At 38.6% G+C, this 12,778-nt stretch overlaps 1 protein-coding gene across 2 annotated transcripts; it reads right to left on the bottom strand.

The window, feature by feature from the left end:
* Positions 1 to 907: 907 nt before the first annotated feature.
* On the bottom strand, positions 908 to 12,129 carry LOC103980704 (protein TOPLESS-RELATED PROTEIN 2). 2 transcript variants are annotated; one of them, XM_009397171.3, is made up of 25 exons: positions 11,436 to 12,129; positions 11,168 to 11,347; positions 10,961 to 11,074; positions 10,703 to 10,861; positions 10,292 to 10,472; positions 10,084 to 10,216; positions 9,894 to 10,003; positions 9,668 to 9,806; positions 9,466 to 9,575; positions 7,971 to 8,040; positions 7,772 to 7,845; positions 7,614 to 7,709; positions 7,427 to 7,522; positions 7,120 to 7,247; positions 6,614 to 6,848; positions 6,358 to 6,531; positions 5,084 to 5,191; positions 4,875 to 5,009; positions 3,755 to 3,865; positions 3,501 to 3,680; positions 3,226 to 3,354; positions 2,882 to 2,977; positions 2,351 to 2,536; positions 1,668 to 1,840; positions 908 to 1,358 (listed from the first exon to the last, which is right to left on the bottom strand). In XM_009397171.3, exons 1-25 carry the CDS (start codon positions 11,513 to 11,515, stop codon positions 1,142 to 1,144), a joined length of 3,414 nt encoding a protein of 1,137 aa, XP_009395446.2. In that variant the 5' UTR covers positions 11,516 to 12,129; the 3' UTR covers positions 908 to 1,141. The 2 variants fall into 2 exon arrangements, with proteins under 2 accessions (XP_009395446.2, XP_009395448.2); XM_009397173.3 differs by having other exon boundaries at positions 4,875 to 5,003; positions 11,436 to 12,128.
* Between the last annotated feature and the right edge of the window lie 649 nt (positions 12,130 to 12,778).

Raw genomic sequence — 12,778 nt, 5'->3', positions numbered from 1 at the left:
GCATTAACAGGAGAGATAGAGAGAGGGAGAGATTTCACTCATTAACAGGAGTCGAAACAACATTGTTGGTGACTCCACCAATCTCCTTGCATTGCCTTAAAGGCTCCCACTAGCCTCGCTCTCGTTCTTATACACCTCGTCTGTAGCCCTCATGCAAAGAGCGAGGGGGGGGGGGGGGGAGAGGGAGGGGTGAAGGGCACCGTTGCCTCTATGAATCTCGATAGTTCCACTCTTATATATTTCATATATACCCCTCATATGAGAAAAGAGGGAGCACGAGTGTCGTCGCCGCCTCCATGAACCCGTTAGCTCCCGTAGCCCTCATGCAAGCGAGGGGCGTAATGGATACCTTTACGAACTAGTTAACCTCTTCCATGTGCACCTCACATGCTTCGTATATACCCCTCATACGAGAAAAGAGGGGACACGAGGATCGACATCACCTCCACGAACCCCTTAGCCCCTGTAGCCCCTCACGTACAACCTTTGCACGAGAAAGGTGGCACAAGGACCATCGTTGCCTCTACAAACTTGCTATTGCCTCCATATCCTCTCCTTCCTCGCATGATAGCTATGGACAATGAATCCACGTAGTACGAAGCTGATAGTGGATCGGACAAAGATAAAATGATTTTTTGATGCAAGAGAAGCACTCTGCAAGAAAATTTATATAACTTTGAAACTCAATCTATTAGACATATTATAGTTAATTTGTATGCCTTTGACATGAGCATTTAACTAAAAACATTATTTTTATATAACAAAAAAAAACAATCTAAAATAAGTAGAACATTATGTCTTATCTGTTCTTTCCTGTTGAGGCTTTTTCTTTTTTTATCAAAACGAGGAAAAAAAAAGAGGAAAATTTCCAATAAATTTTCCAATAAATATAAGGGGGAAGGAAAAATTAAACGAACAAAAAAGTCGAGCTTTCAATGTCAGTTATATATGCTACAAGTCGGATGTATGCCCATTTCTTGTGCCAAATAGATCATGAGGAGATTTACAAGATCATCAGGTTAAACAGAAACAATGAGAACCTGTGAAACCTGGCGGGGTGGCTGTCATCAGACAAATCTTTCTGCTACTAAAGCCCTTTGAGTACAACACTCATTTTGTGCTTGTAAAGCACGGAAGTTGGTCACCTCGGAGGGGGTTCTGACGCCTGACTGTTGCTTGAGGCAGGATTGGAGGTGATGCGCAGGAGAGATCCGTTTTCCTGGGGTGGTGCTGCCCCCCATTTTGAGTCGACGTCGGATGGCTCCACAACGTGAACTGCACCGTCGCTCATCCCCAGTGCGATCTGATTTGGTTCAGACGGGTGAGCCGCAATCACCATGGGATAAACTGGACCAGAACTGGGGAGGAAAATAAAGATGAGACACATCAGAGCTGATACAGTATTTCTGAGATCCTATAAACATGAGACAGAAAACAGCATGGATGACATCTTAAAAAATCCCAATTACATGAACCTGGATAGGAAGAAGTGAAAGGAAATAACCAGGATTGTGCATCATTAAGCTATAATTTTCAAGATCCCTCTTAGCTAACATAATATAACCCATACTGCAACCTAGGGTTGTGCGTAGAAGGTTATAATTTGCTATCATAAATTGAGGCTAAAATTATGCAAAGGAGATCCATTTCACATGAACTTGACATACCTAGAAATGGATGAGCTTATATAAGCAGTAAGCGCAATTCGACAACGAAGCTTCAGGCTATCTGCTTCAAAAACTCCAACTGCACCATCACAAAATCCGGCATATACCAAGAGACCATCACAAGAATACACTGCACTAGAAATTGGAGCTGGTAGTGGATCTCTAGGCGACCACTGCACCAGAGGAAAAAATAATTAGTGCACTGGAAAAAGTTTAATGGTAATCAAATCTGAGGAATTTCTCCTGTCTGACAAAGAAGGAAAAATAAATAATCATTTAGCCTCTAAATAACTTAAGGCATCAAAGACACGTCAGCTCATATCGAGACAAAAGCATCTAGAAAGTTTGGCGTCCTTCAGCCATAGAATTTCACTGATCGTGTCAATCCCTCCCATTCTAAATATTCTAAATTTGGGTATACATCCAGAGGATAGAGTTATTATCAAAATTACATTAAGCAATGCCGTGCTTAAAAACATATTCCTTAATTTGGCAATGATTTTGAAGTCAAAAATCAAACAATTAACTAAGAAATGCTATAATATAAAATGAGAAGCATACAAGACCAAGAGTAGCCAATACATTCAAGAAATTAGCATAGATACAGCTTGATTAACTAGCATGCTTTCTATGGAATTGTTTGACAGATGCATATTTGCAAAGGTCAGAGCACAAGAACTAACCGAGCGCAAACATTCAAGCTTACTGTCATAGATTCCCAGTTGGCTTTCATGAACGACCAAGAGGTGTGTCTGATCATTGTGAAATTGAACTTTGGTGTCACCAACTAAAGGAGATGTACGAGAGGCTGGTGCCTGGATAAATCGTGATTTTTTCTTGTCCCATCCATCAATGCTCCACATGCAGAGCTGTCACATCAGTTGATTAGTCTTTAAGAGAATTGCCAAATCTAATAATATATGCAACATTTGAGTGGGCCAGAAGCCAGCAATATTAGTTCTGTGGCTAAATTTCACATCAACCACATACATCCTATCCTAGAACATGCAACATTTGAGTGGGCCAGAAGCCAGAAATATTAGTTCTGTGGCTAAATTTCACGTCAACCATGTTAGTTTATAGCTGCATGGTTGAGAACAAAAATCAATGAAGATAATATAATCTTTTGTTCAAATAATTAAGTACCAACAACTCCCTGCTAGAACAAGTCTGAATCACAATACTAAGTATATACATAATTTTGGTCTGCACACCTGAGCATCAGCTCCTGAAGAGACAAGCACAGTTAATGACTGGGAAAACGCAAGACCTGTTATTTTTTTCTGATGACCTTTCAACTTGGTTTTAACCTGCAAGCATGAATGAAATGTAATTAAAATTAAAATGGACAAACAATAAACAGAAAATTCAAGTTAATAATTTCTTCCCCTGATCATGAAAAGCAAGAGATATGAAAGCAAAGCTTAAATAATGAGAGTAAACCAGATTCTGGGCAAGCTATAGAAACCCAGAAGGCAATAGACATATAGTATCAGACAAGTAATTCCAAGAACATGCAGATTAAGAAAACTCAAGGAGCATAAGATACAAGATTTACCTCATCAACACGAACATTATATATCTGAATACTAGAATCTTCCATTCCAATTGCAATAATATTGTTGTCCTGAGGATGGAATGCTAGGAAGGTGGCTGCAGGTGGGGGTGCCATGAATGTTGTCATAACCTGTGAAACACCTTTAGCTTTAAGAGACAATAGAAAAATTCTTACTAGAAAGAAGAAATGACAAAAGACTCTCTAGACATGTTACTTACAAACTAGCTGTTACAAGAAACAAAAGTTGCAACATAGCATTAGATGACACATTGTACCTTGAAAGTCATCATGTTAAACAAAGAAACCTTTCCACCGGATGCAGACATGACATAAGAGTCGTTCTTTGACAAAGCAATACATGCAGTTGCTTCTTCTGGATTGCTGTCACTTGTTTCATTAGTCATTAGAATACCATTTGCTGGTTGCCATAGCTGAGGGGCGACAGATGTGGTTGACTGGAGAGCCAACAAAAGGAGCCATCAGAAAACAAGCTAAAACTAAATGTCTCATTAGGAAAATAATAACTGACCTTGCCAGATGGATTACGCTCATTCCGTGTCCATTTCCACAGCTTATGGATTGCATTGGAGCCAAGTGCCAATACTGCCAGCCCAGAGTTTGTGTATAACAAACGAACAACCTGTAATAACAAAAGATTATAATGTCAAAAGATCTACATCAACTTCATAACAAGGCAGCAAAAACTCGGATAGATGAATCTGCAGTAAAATATAAATGTGGTTTTTTCAATTAAAAATCACAATGATACCACAAGATCTGTTAGACAGATAGCCCATGTCTCAAAATTATCCTTTTGTATGTCCAAAGTTACATTGACATATGCTGGCGTCAATCCTCGAACAATTCTTATATAATGTAACGCATATTTATAGGAAGGGGTAACCAGCAGTGGCTACATTAAGAGAAAATATATATCGTATTTATATAACAACTGAAACTTACAAAAGTGACAAAACTACCCCATGAGTGACCCAAACTATCCAGTAGTAATCACATGGAGCAAACTGACAGATAATGAGGAATTAGATGACAAAGAATTAGTTAATTTTTTATTGAAAATTGTTTGAACTTTGAAGAGTGTGAAGTGATGAAAGTTTTGGTACATTTTATAACAATGAATTACTGGCATAGCACGGACTATCAAGGCATATGCCAGAATCTGGCACATTAACATGCACCAGATATACAAGACAGATACTGTACAACACCATGATGATTGCAAGTTTGGCCAGCAAGACCTTAATAATCGTTGAAATTAATTATCAATTCATTATCCCCTGATATATCATGTAATAGATTAGACCAATATAAGCCACTCTCTTCCTTTAGTATCTTTAACTATCAGAGTCAGAAAACAGTCCAAATACCATGATTTTGAGATACAGAGTATGTAACATACAAGGTTACAGATTTTAGGGCTGCTTTATACATAATATCTCTCTTCTGACCATAGGTCACCACAAGAATTATGGCCAATAGCAATGACCATGGCAAGAAAGATAATCTGTTTTAGTGTCTAGAATAGTTTCAATTAACAAAAATAATTCATACTTGGTTTTTTTATATTTCTATTAAAGCCAGGATGAGGAATTGATACAATAAAAACTTTGATGGGAACAGAAAAATACCTTGCTTGATGTCGTCACTGGATCTGGCAACCGCAAGGCTTTGAGGTGAGCAGAATCAACAATATCAGCTAATTTCCAGCATTTTATCTTTTCAGAATCATCTGAAATCTTTGGTTTAATATCTGCAGCCTGCAGCTAGTTGTTTAATGGTTATAACTCTTAACAGGTTATGAAATATTATAATATGGCATAATGCATTATGAACTTACCAAGCTACTCATTGACACTACAGGCAGGGTTCGATCGGTTAGTTCAGGAGTAGCTGCTATAGGACTAGAAACATTTGAAACAGCTCCAAGTGCATTTACAATCGGGGCCTGCATGGAGTATATAATATTGATTGAGTAGGATGAACTCCGTAGGACCTTGTTACCACTATCAAGTACTCATTCTTGGACTACTATCATATAGCTTTACTTTCAATTACATAAAGGTGGATAAGAAGTATTAAAGTTTTAAAAAATCAATCCTGCAGGACCAGTTTAAAAAAAGGGCCAGCAAGCATGAAAGACCTCTCAGACAGTAAGATTTTGGAATCTAAAGCTTGCTGGCTGTTTTATTATTGTGGAACAGAATAGGAAAGAAAAATGCAATAGGTCCCAGCTGATGCTACAGAAACATTGATGTAAAGCAGGTTACGTGACTTGTCAATCATGAAAAGATGCAAGTTCGGAGCAGGAAAACTAAATGGTTAACATATGACAGCAGAAGACTTTGAAACAAACCTGAAGCAAAGGTCAGTCTAAAATATTTGAGTATGGAATAGACCATATAAGATTACCAAACAGAAGTGATAGGAGTAGATAAAGAACTGAGGATAAGACAGATACCGGATAGCAGCCAAAGAAAAAACTCAGCTTAATTGTCATCACTCATATGCCATCTCTCTAAGAAACTAACACGTGACTCTCCACAATGACAGGACAAAGCTAATAAGACACAAACTAGGCCTCTTCAAAAAATCTAAATAGAAGTGATACCCATTAGTACCCTCAGAGACTTGGGCACCAAGTTTCTGTAGCATTACTGTGGTGCTACAGTAATATGCACTGTTCATATTACAAAAGCATAAACAGTAACGGTAACCAATACACGTTCTGGGCCTAAGGTACCATTCAGTAGCTCTTAACCAATTTAACCCAAACTTGGACATCCCTTGGGTCTCATCCAAAAAATGAATTTGTTTGATGTTTTCTTCCATTGCATTCCATTATTTTTATGAGTTATAATCTCTACCCATGTGGCATCAGCAGTTCATTGCTTTGGAAAACAAGAATCCATATTGACTAGAGGGTAGATGTCCATATGTGGTAATTTCTGAACCAATATGGTAAATAGGCATGATTATCAGCAGTTGTGTATTTAATAACTATCCAGCACATATATAGCTAGCTGGGAGCATTAATTGATAGGGAGGCTATCCCTCAAGAACTTCTACCAGAAGCCAACAGTCTCTTCTAAAGTCAGTTGGCAAAACAAATACCTTTACATTAGCATTAATCTGTTGAGAAGTAACACGAGTGCCTTCAAATGCCCTACTCTCAAGCACCCTCACCAACCGTTGTCCATCAGCATTAGCTAAGATTTTAAGACCATTGTCACTTGTTGTAACAGCCAGCAATGATCCTTCACGGTTGAATCTCAGACGAGGACTTGCCTGCAGGAATGAAGCATAAAGTAAGCTGAAAGGTTCCAAGTGCCATGCTTGCAAAGCAGAATCAACAAATGCAGATACTAACAGGCAATCCACCATCTGCATCAGTTGTAGTCAGTATATTAATGTTGTCCATATCCCAAAACTTAATCATAAATTCATCTCCAGCAGCCAAGAACCGGTTCTTTGTGGTGTCAAATTGGACAACTCCTAATGAACGTTTTCTAAAGCCAGAGTATGTCCTTTTAATAGCACCCTCAGTCTCATTCCACTCAACTAAATGTGATTCACCATCTTTACTGGTTCCACAAGAAAAGAGCCTACAAAAAGATTAGAGGATGAACATTTAGAAATCAGGTACAGCATTACAATTCTGAAATTGAATAACGGCACCGAGGATGCAGAGACAATTGCACACACATGAATACACAAGAAATGGCAGTAAAAAGACTGCTGGGAACATGAAGGATGACTATCATAGGCTATCTGGGCCCTGTTACAGCATCCAGATGCTTGAAGCTTCCCAATGTTATTATACACATCTACATCAATGCAATTCCAAGTTTTGTTAGTTAGAGAGACAAACTTCACCTTGTTCCATCAGCACTGTATGCCATTGTCGTGCACCAACGTCCAGGAGCATCATAGTCAACTCTAGAACCCAAACAATCATAGAGCCATGCCTTGATTTTCCCATCAATGGCAGTGGAGAAGATGAACTGCAAAGTCAGCATGATCCTTTAGAAGGGTGACTGAACGAGATACTCAGAGCTAACTCCCAACATCAACAACAAACAATGAATAAAAACTAAAGAGACCAGATCAACATGTATGACTCACATAACAGGAAACGAGTATTGATCTTGCAAAGCTTATATTTCAATGGATAAGATAATACCTGGATTGATTCCTTATAGTGTGGGCAAACAGAGTATACAGGAGCATCATGGCCCTCAAATGTGTACTGCTTCTGTCCTGTTGTAGCATCCCAAACCTGCCAGTCATGCAATCAAAACAGTGAAATAATTATTTTGGTTCTTATATTTTAAAAAGATAAAAAGAAAAACATATCCTCTGGTGCTCACTTTAATTGTCTTGTCATCACCACATGTGATTATCGACAAACTCTTGGTGGGATGAGAGAAGGCAATATCATTGACACCACCAACATGAGCATCGATCTACAGGATAACCAGTCAGACACCCAATATACAGAAGGCTTATAAATCAACTTTTAACCTACCTCCACCGGTTGCCTCAACTCTCCATTTATATTAAAAGCATATATTTGAACAATATGCTTCGAAAAAGCAATGCCTACAAAACATCACAAAGAAGTAAATTTTAGGGTTGACAAGAACAAAGAACATATCACAAAGCACAAATCTGTTCATTTAGGACCAGATTTAAATGGAAACAGGATCTAGCCTAGTTTTCTGTACCAAATATAGATCCATCCGGACTCCATAAGCATCGATTGACAGATATGGCAGCATCTTTCATTAGTGCAGCCTGCAAATTAAACAAACAAGGATTACTTGATTCTTGCATTATTAATAGACAACAATAACACAACAAGGGTGATTTTCCAACTATTTGGGGTCTGTCACATGGGTCTTTTCCCTCCATTTTGCAATCAAATCACTATTTATTGTTTCTAACAAATATTCTTGGGTCTTTCTAGCTCTCTTCCTGCCAAGAATCCTATTTGACTAGTTTTGTCTAACATGGGAACTTATAGATCTCTTTAGAACAGTTTCATATCATCCTATATAGTTTTTCCTCATTACATTCTATGGACAATAAAAAAAATCAAATTTTAACTTCTCTACATCCATCTCAACATTCTTATCTTGACAAACAGTATTTTTATACATAGTTCCATCAAGCACTTTGATCAGTGAAGTATGGTTGGACTTAGAACTGTCTTGTACAACTTTTTTAACCAAGGGATAATATGATGATCATGGAAAACTTCTAAAATTCACTCTCCAATTTAACTTCCTTGGTTAACAGATCCAAGATATATAAAATTTTTATTTATAGGACTTCTATGACAATCTTAACCATGATCACTGTTTCTGTCTTACATTGCTAAGATTGCATTTCTTATGTTCGATCTTAGCCATTTTTATTATAAAATCTATAGTTGCTAGTACTTATTTATATGATTCAAGTTAGAACTAGTCTCAAATAAACTAAATCAAATAATAGCAACAGAAAACAACATATATAATGAAGGTCTATCCTGTAACATACTAGGAAGTAAATCCATTACCAATATGAAAAGATAAGGATTAAAAATTAAACCTATGTGTAACCCTATGGCTGTAAGAAACTCTTTAGAGACACCTCTTGTATCATACACATTTTTATAGCATCAATATAACTACTATATAATTTTTTAATCAAAATCAACCATAATAAATCTCTGAAAAGTTTACCAATAGGTTTTTCCTAAATCAATATAAACCATATATATCATTCTTCTTTTTTTCTTTATTTTTCCATTATTTGATCTAACAAAAAAATAGCATCAAACTTATCCTCCAAATGCAAAACAATATTGCCTCTTGGAAGTATTCATCTCACGTCTTTGTCTACATTCAAGCTCATGCTCTCAAAAGTTTAGTGATATGGTTCATTAGTTTAATTTCCCTAGTAACTTGAACTTTTTCTAATATCTCCTTAACCTTTACATGTCAATATTGAAAATCATCTCTATACATCAGACTTTTTTTTTCATATCTCAAATTATATTATGAGAACTAAACCAAACCATCACTTAATCTTATGAAAATGTCCAAACTTCAATAGAATATCACCATGTTTACACTCTTACCAATTCCCAACCTCGTTGAAGCTTCCTTTAACCCATTCTAAATTTTACATTAGTAATAATGTAAGACTAAGAGAAATTCCAACTTACAGACGTACCTGTAAAGACACAGTACAAGTTCCAATCTCCCAGACCTTGAAAGTTCTATGCACTATCCTTTCTCGAGACCCAACTTCCCATATGGCAATGTCACCAACATTTGTTCCAACTATAGAGTAGAATCAAGAAATACATATGAGCAAAATTTAGATACAACATTAGTACTGAAACATTCCTGAGTAAATTGGTTCCAGCAGTTACCTAGAAGAATTGTTTGATGCACAGGGTGGAAATCCAAACTCATGATATTTGACCCCTGACTTAGTGTTCGCACAACACTTTTTGGAATATCATCTTGGGAGTAGATATTGGGTGGATGAGTTGCACCAGGAAACGACACCTATGAAAATGATTTCTTTGTTAGAGCATAACTGATTCATATTTAAATAAAATAACCACAAAATAGGTAGTAAATATGTTTCCATACCTCATCCGTTTGACCCATACGCATTCTCTTCATCAAATGTTCAGAGTCTGCTGTTTGATAATCCATACCAGGGGCACTTGTAGGAGTCCTTGGGTGCTTCAAAAAGGCAGCTATGGAAGGGAGTGAATCAAGAAAATATCATAAAGTCTATCTAGCAACAAAGAATTTATGCATTTAGAGGAGGCAATACCTGTATTTGGAGGTTGAACAAGACCTGGGGGACCTTGTGCCATAGCAGCATGTGGTAATGGTGGGTTAGCATTTGTCATCCATCCTGCAATGGCACTCGCAGGTGGAGAGACAACTGGTTGGAATGGCTGAATCTGGAAGGAGGTCAACAGTAATCAATGAGAAGAACAACAAAAAAGGGACCAGAAAAGGAGTTGAATCCCACTTACACCATGAGCACCCATCGGGGGGAATTGCCCAGATTTAGGAATGGCCCCAACAAGAGGGCCATTGGTAGGTGGAGGTGCACGAGCTCCATTGGTAGGAGCAGCACAAGAATGATCAGTAAAAAGTGTTTTGATATCAGGGTTTGGCCGTGGATTCTTGCAAAGTTGATGCTGCCAATTAAGACTAAAAATGAGGAGACAATTAGTCTGAGTTAAGATGTTAAATTCAATACAGATTCATCGGAGAAGATTTTTAAAAAATTATAAAAAATATTCCTACAGTGCTTCTGTGTATACGTTGCAGACCACTATCCCTAACAACGCAATTACTATCAATATACATGCACAAATAATCGTACATGCAATGGATGAAAAAAGAAAGGTACTGATCATATAAAAAAAGCAAATGCATACCTTTGATTTATTAATGTCCTCAGCCGAGAAGCTTTAAATGGTGGAAATGTCAATTTATCCCGGAACAAAGGATTAGCTTCAATGAGTTTCTTAAGCTCCAGAAGCATAATATTTCTGGCTGATTTAGTGTCTCCGTACTTAGAAAGCTGTTCATTTTGCCTACACAAGTTTCAAAGATGTAAAACATAAACTATTTTCTTCAAAAAGGAGACTCACAAGTTATGCGAGTCACAACTGTTAGAATCTATGCTCACTTACCTAAAATTCTCCAGGGTAAGCAACTGGGTGATTTCCTTAAATAGTTCCTCATTAAAAGAGGCAAAAACTTTGAGATCCTTCACGAGTATTTCAACAGCCTTTGCCCTATCATGCCTGTAAGCATATATAACAATTGATTTACAATAAAGAAAAGGATGCAATGAAATTTTGAAAAATGAACTCAGAAGATGAACAACAAAATCCCACCTATCTAGTGCTTCCAGGTACTTCTGCTTCCTGATCTCAAAGAATATTTTCATCGAATAGCGATTGTCCTCAACCTTGGTGAAACCACCAAGATAACGTTCAACTTCGTCCCATTCCCCTGCCTGAACGAGATCCTCAAAGTGCTTCATATTGAAGTAAAAGCCTGACTCTTGTTCCAACCTATAATTCAACCAGCTGCTTGAGTATACAGGAAAAGAAATATCACGAGCTCTAAATGACAGGGCTGAGGATAGATAATTCAGCTTACTTATGAACGGTTTCCTTGAACTTTTCCTCGTCCAGGAACTGCAATATCAGGAAAACCAATTCCCTGCTCAAAGAAGACATGGTTCCCGGAATCCCTAAACGCTCCAGCGCAAATATTTAAAATTCAAACAAGGAAGTGCGACCTGTGTAGGTCGCAAGTTTTCCTCTCAAACACTTCAAAATCGCTCCAAAATGCGCAAAGATGAAAGCTTTTTCCCGCTCGAAACGTCGGCGGCACTTGATGAACAGATCTGAGACGCTAACAACCAGCAAAATCAACAGCACATAAATCCAGCAGCTAAACGCACAAGAAAACCCGGCTCGCCAAATACAACCCCACAAAGTACCAATCCCCTTTTTATCCAACCAAACTGAAAACCCACCGAGAAACGCAACAGAAGAGAGAGGAAACCCCTATCGGACCACCATTAACGCGGAAGAAAAACCGTGCGAGCGATCCAGAGCTGATCTGCGCCGAGACAGGAGCTTCCCCCGCCAATCCCCACAAATCAACCCTCGATCTGGAGCTCGGTTCCTCGCAAACCCAATAAAAATGGAAATTTTAAGAGAACAAAGACGGATTCCCAGCCACTGGAGTTCGGAAGATCGCCGCCTCTCTTTCCTCCTCCCGCTTCTTCTCTCCTTTCCAGCCGCCGTGTTCTCCTTCTCCTCTCTCTCTCTCTCTCTCTTCCTCTCTCTCTCTATCTCTTTCTAGCCTTTTATAACTCGAAGGGCCTCATCCTCTCGGCTCATCCGCTTTTATAGCGGCCAAATCCTGGCGATTAGGTCGCGCCAGGAGCAGCAAACTAGCCCTGTCTTCACCAATATTTACGACTTTACCAGAATCGCGTCACATCACTCTGACCAACCGTACAGGAACCGGAAGGGTATTATGATAAAATCGCAATACCACGCGTCACGTCCGGAGGGGCATTCTCGGAACAGGGAGCGCGTCATATTGCAGACGGGACCGTGGGTATAACCGTCATTTTAATTCAACAAAAGGCATCCGAGGCCAATTCCGTCATTCCATACCGCGTCACGGTAGCCCGCCACGTCGTCTTTCCTCGTACTTACTATCCCGCCCTCTTAGATCTTTTTAAAAATTCTGGTGGACATTATTCCAATTTTAGAACGTGATAACCTCACCCCATATTTCACGCTGTCCTCTCTGTTCGATCACTCATCTCGTGTCGGATGAGTGGCAGTAGATGAAATGAAGGCGGGGTGAGCGTAGTCCCGCGCTGGGCTATCAGGTTGTTGCTTTCCGGTGTAGTGCGTGGCAGCTGTCAAGTCGCCATATGTACCAACAACTGCTTATAACATTGATAAGAGCGACTGCTT

This window comes from Musa acuminata, chromosome BXJ2-4, assembly GCF_036884655.1.
Source record: "Musa acuminata AAA Group cultivar baxijiao chromosome BXJ2-4, Cavendish_Baxijiao_AAA, whole genome shotgun sequence".
NCBI classification, from domain to species: Eukaryota; Viridiplantae; Streptophyta; class Magnoliopsida; order Zingiberales; family Musaceae; genus Musa; species Musa acuminata.
This window is presented reverse-complemented; position numbering and strand designations above follow the sequence as displayed.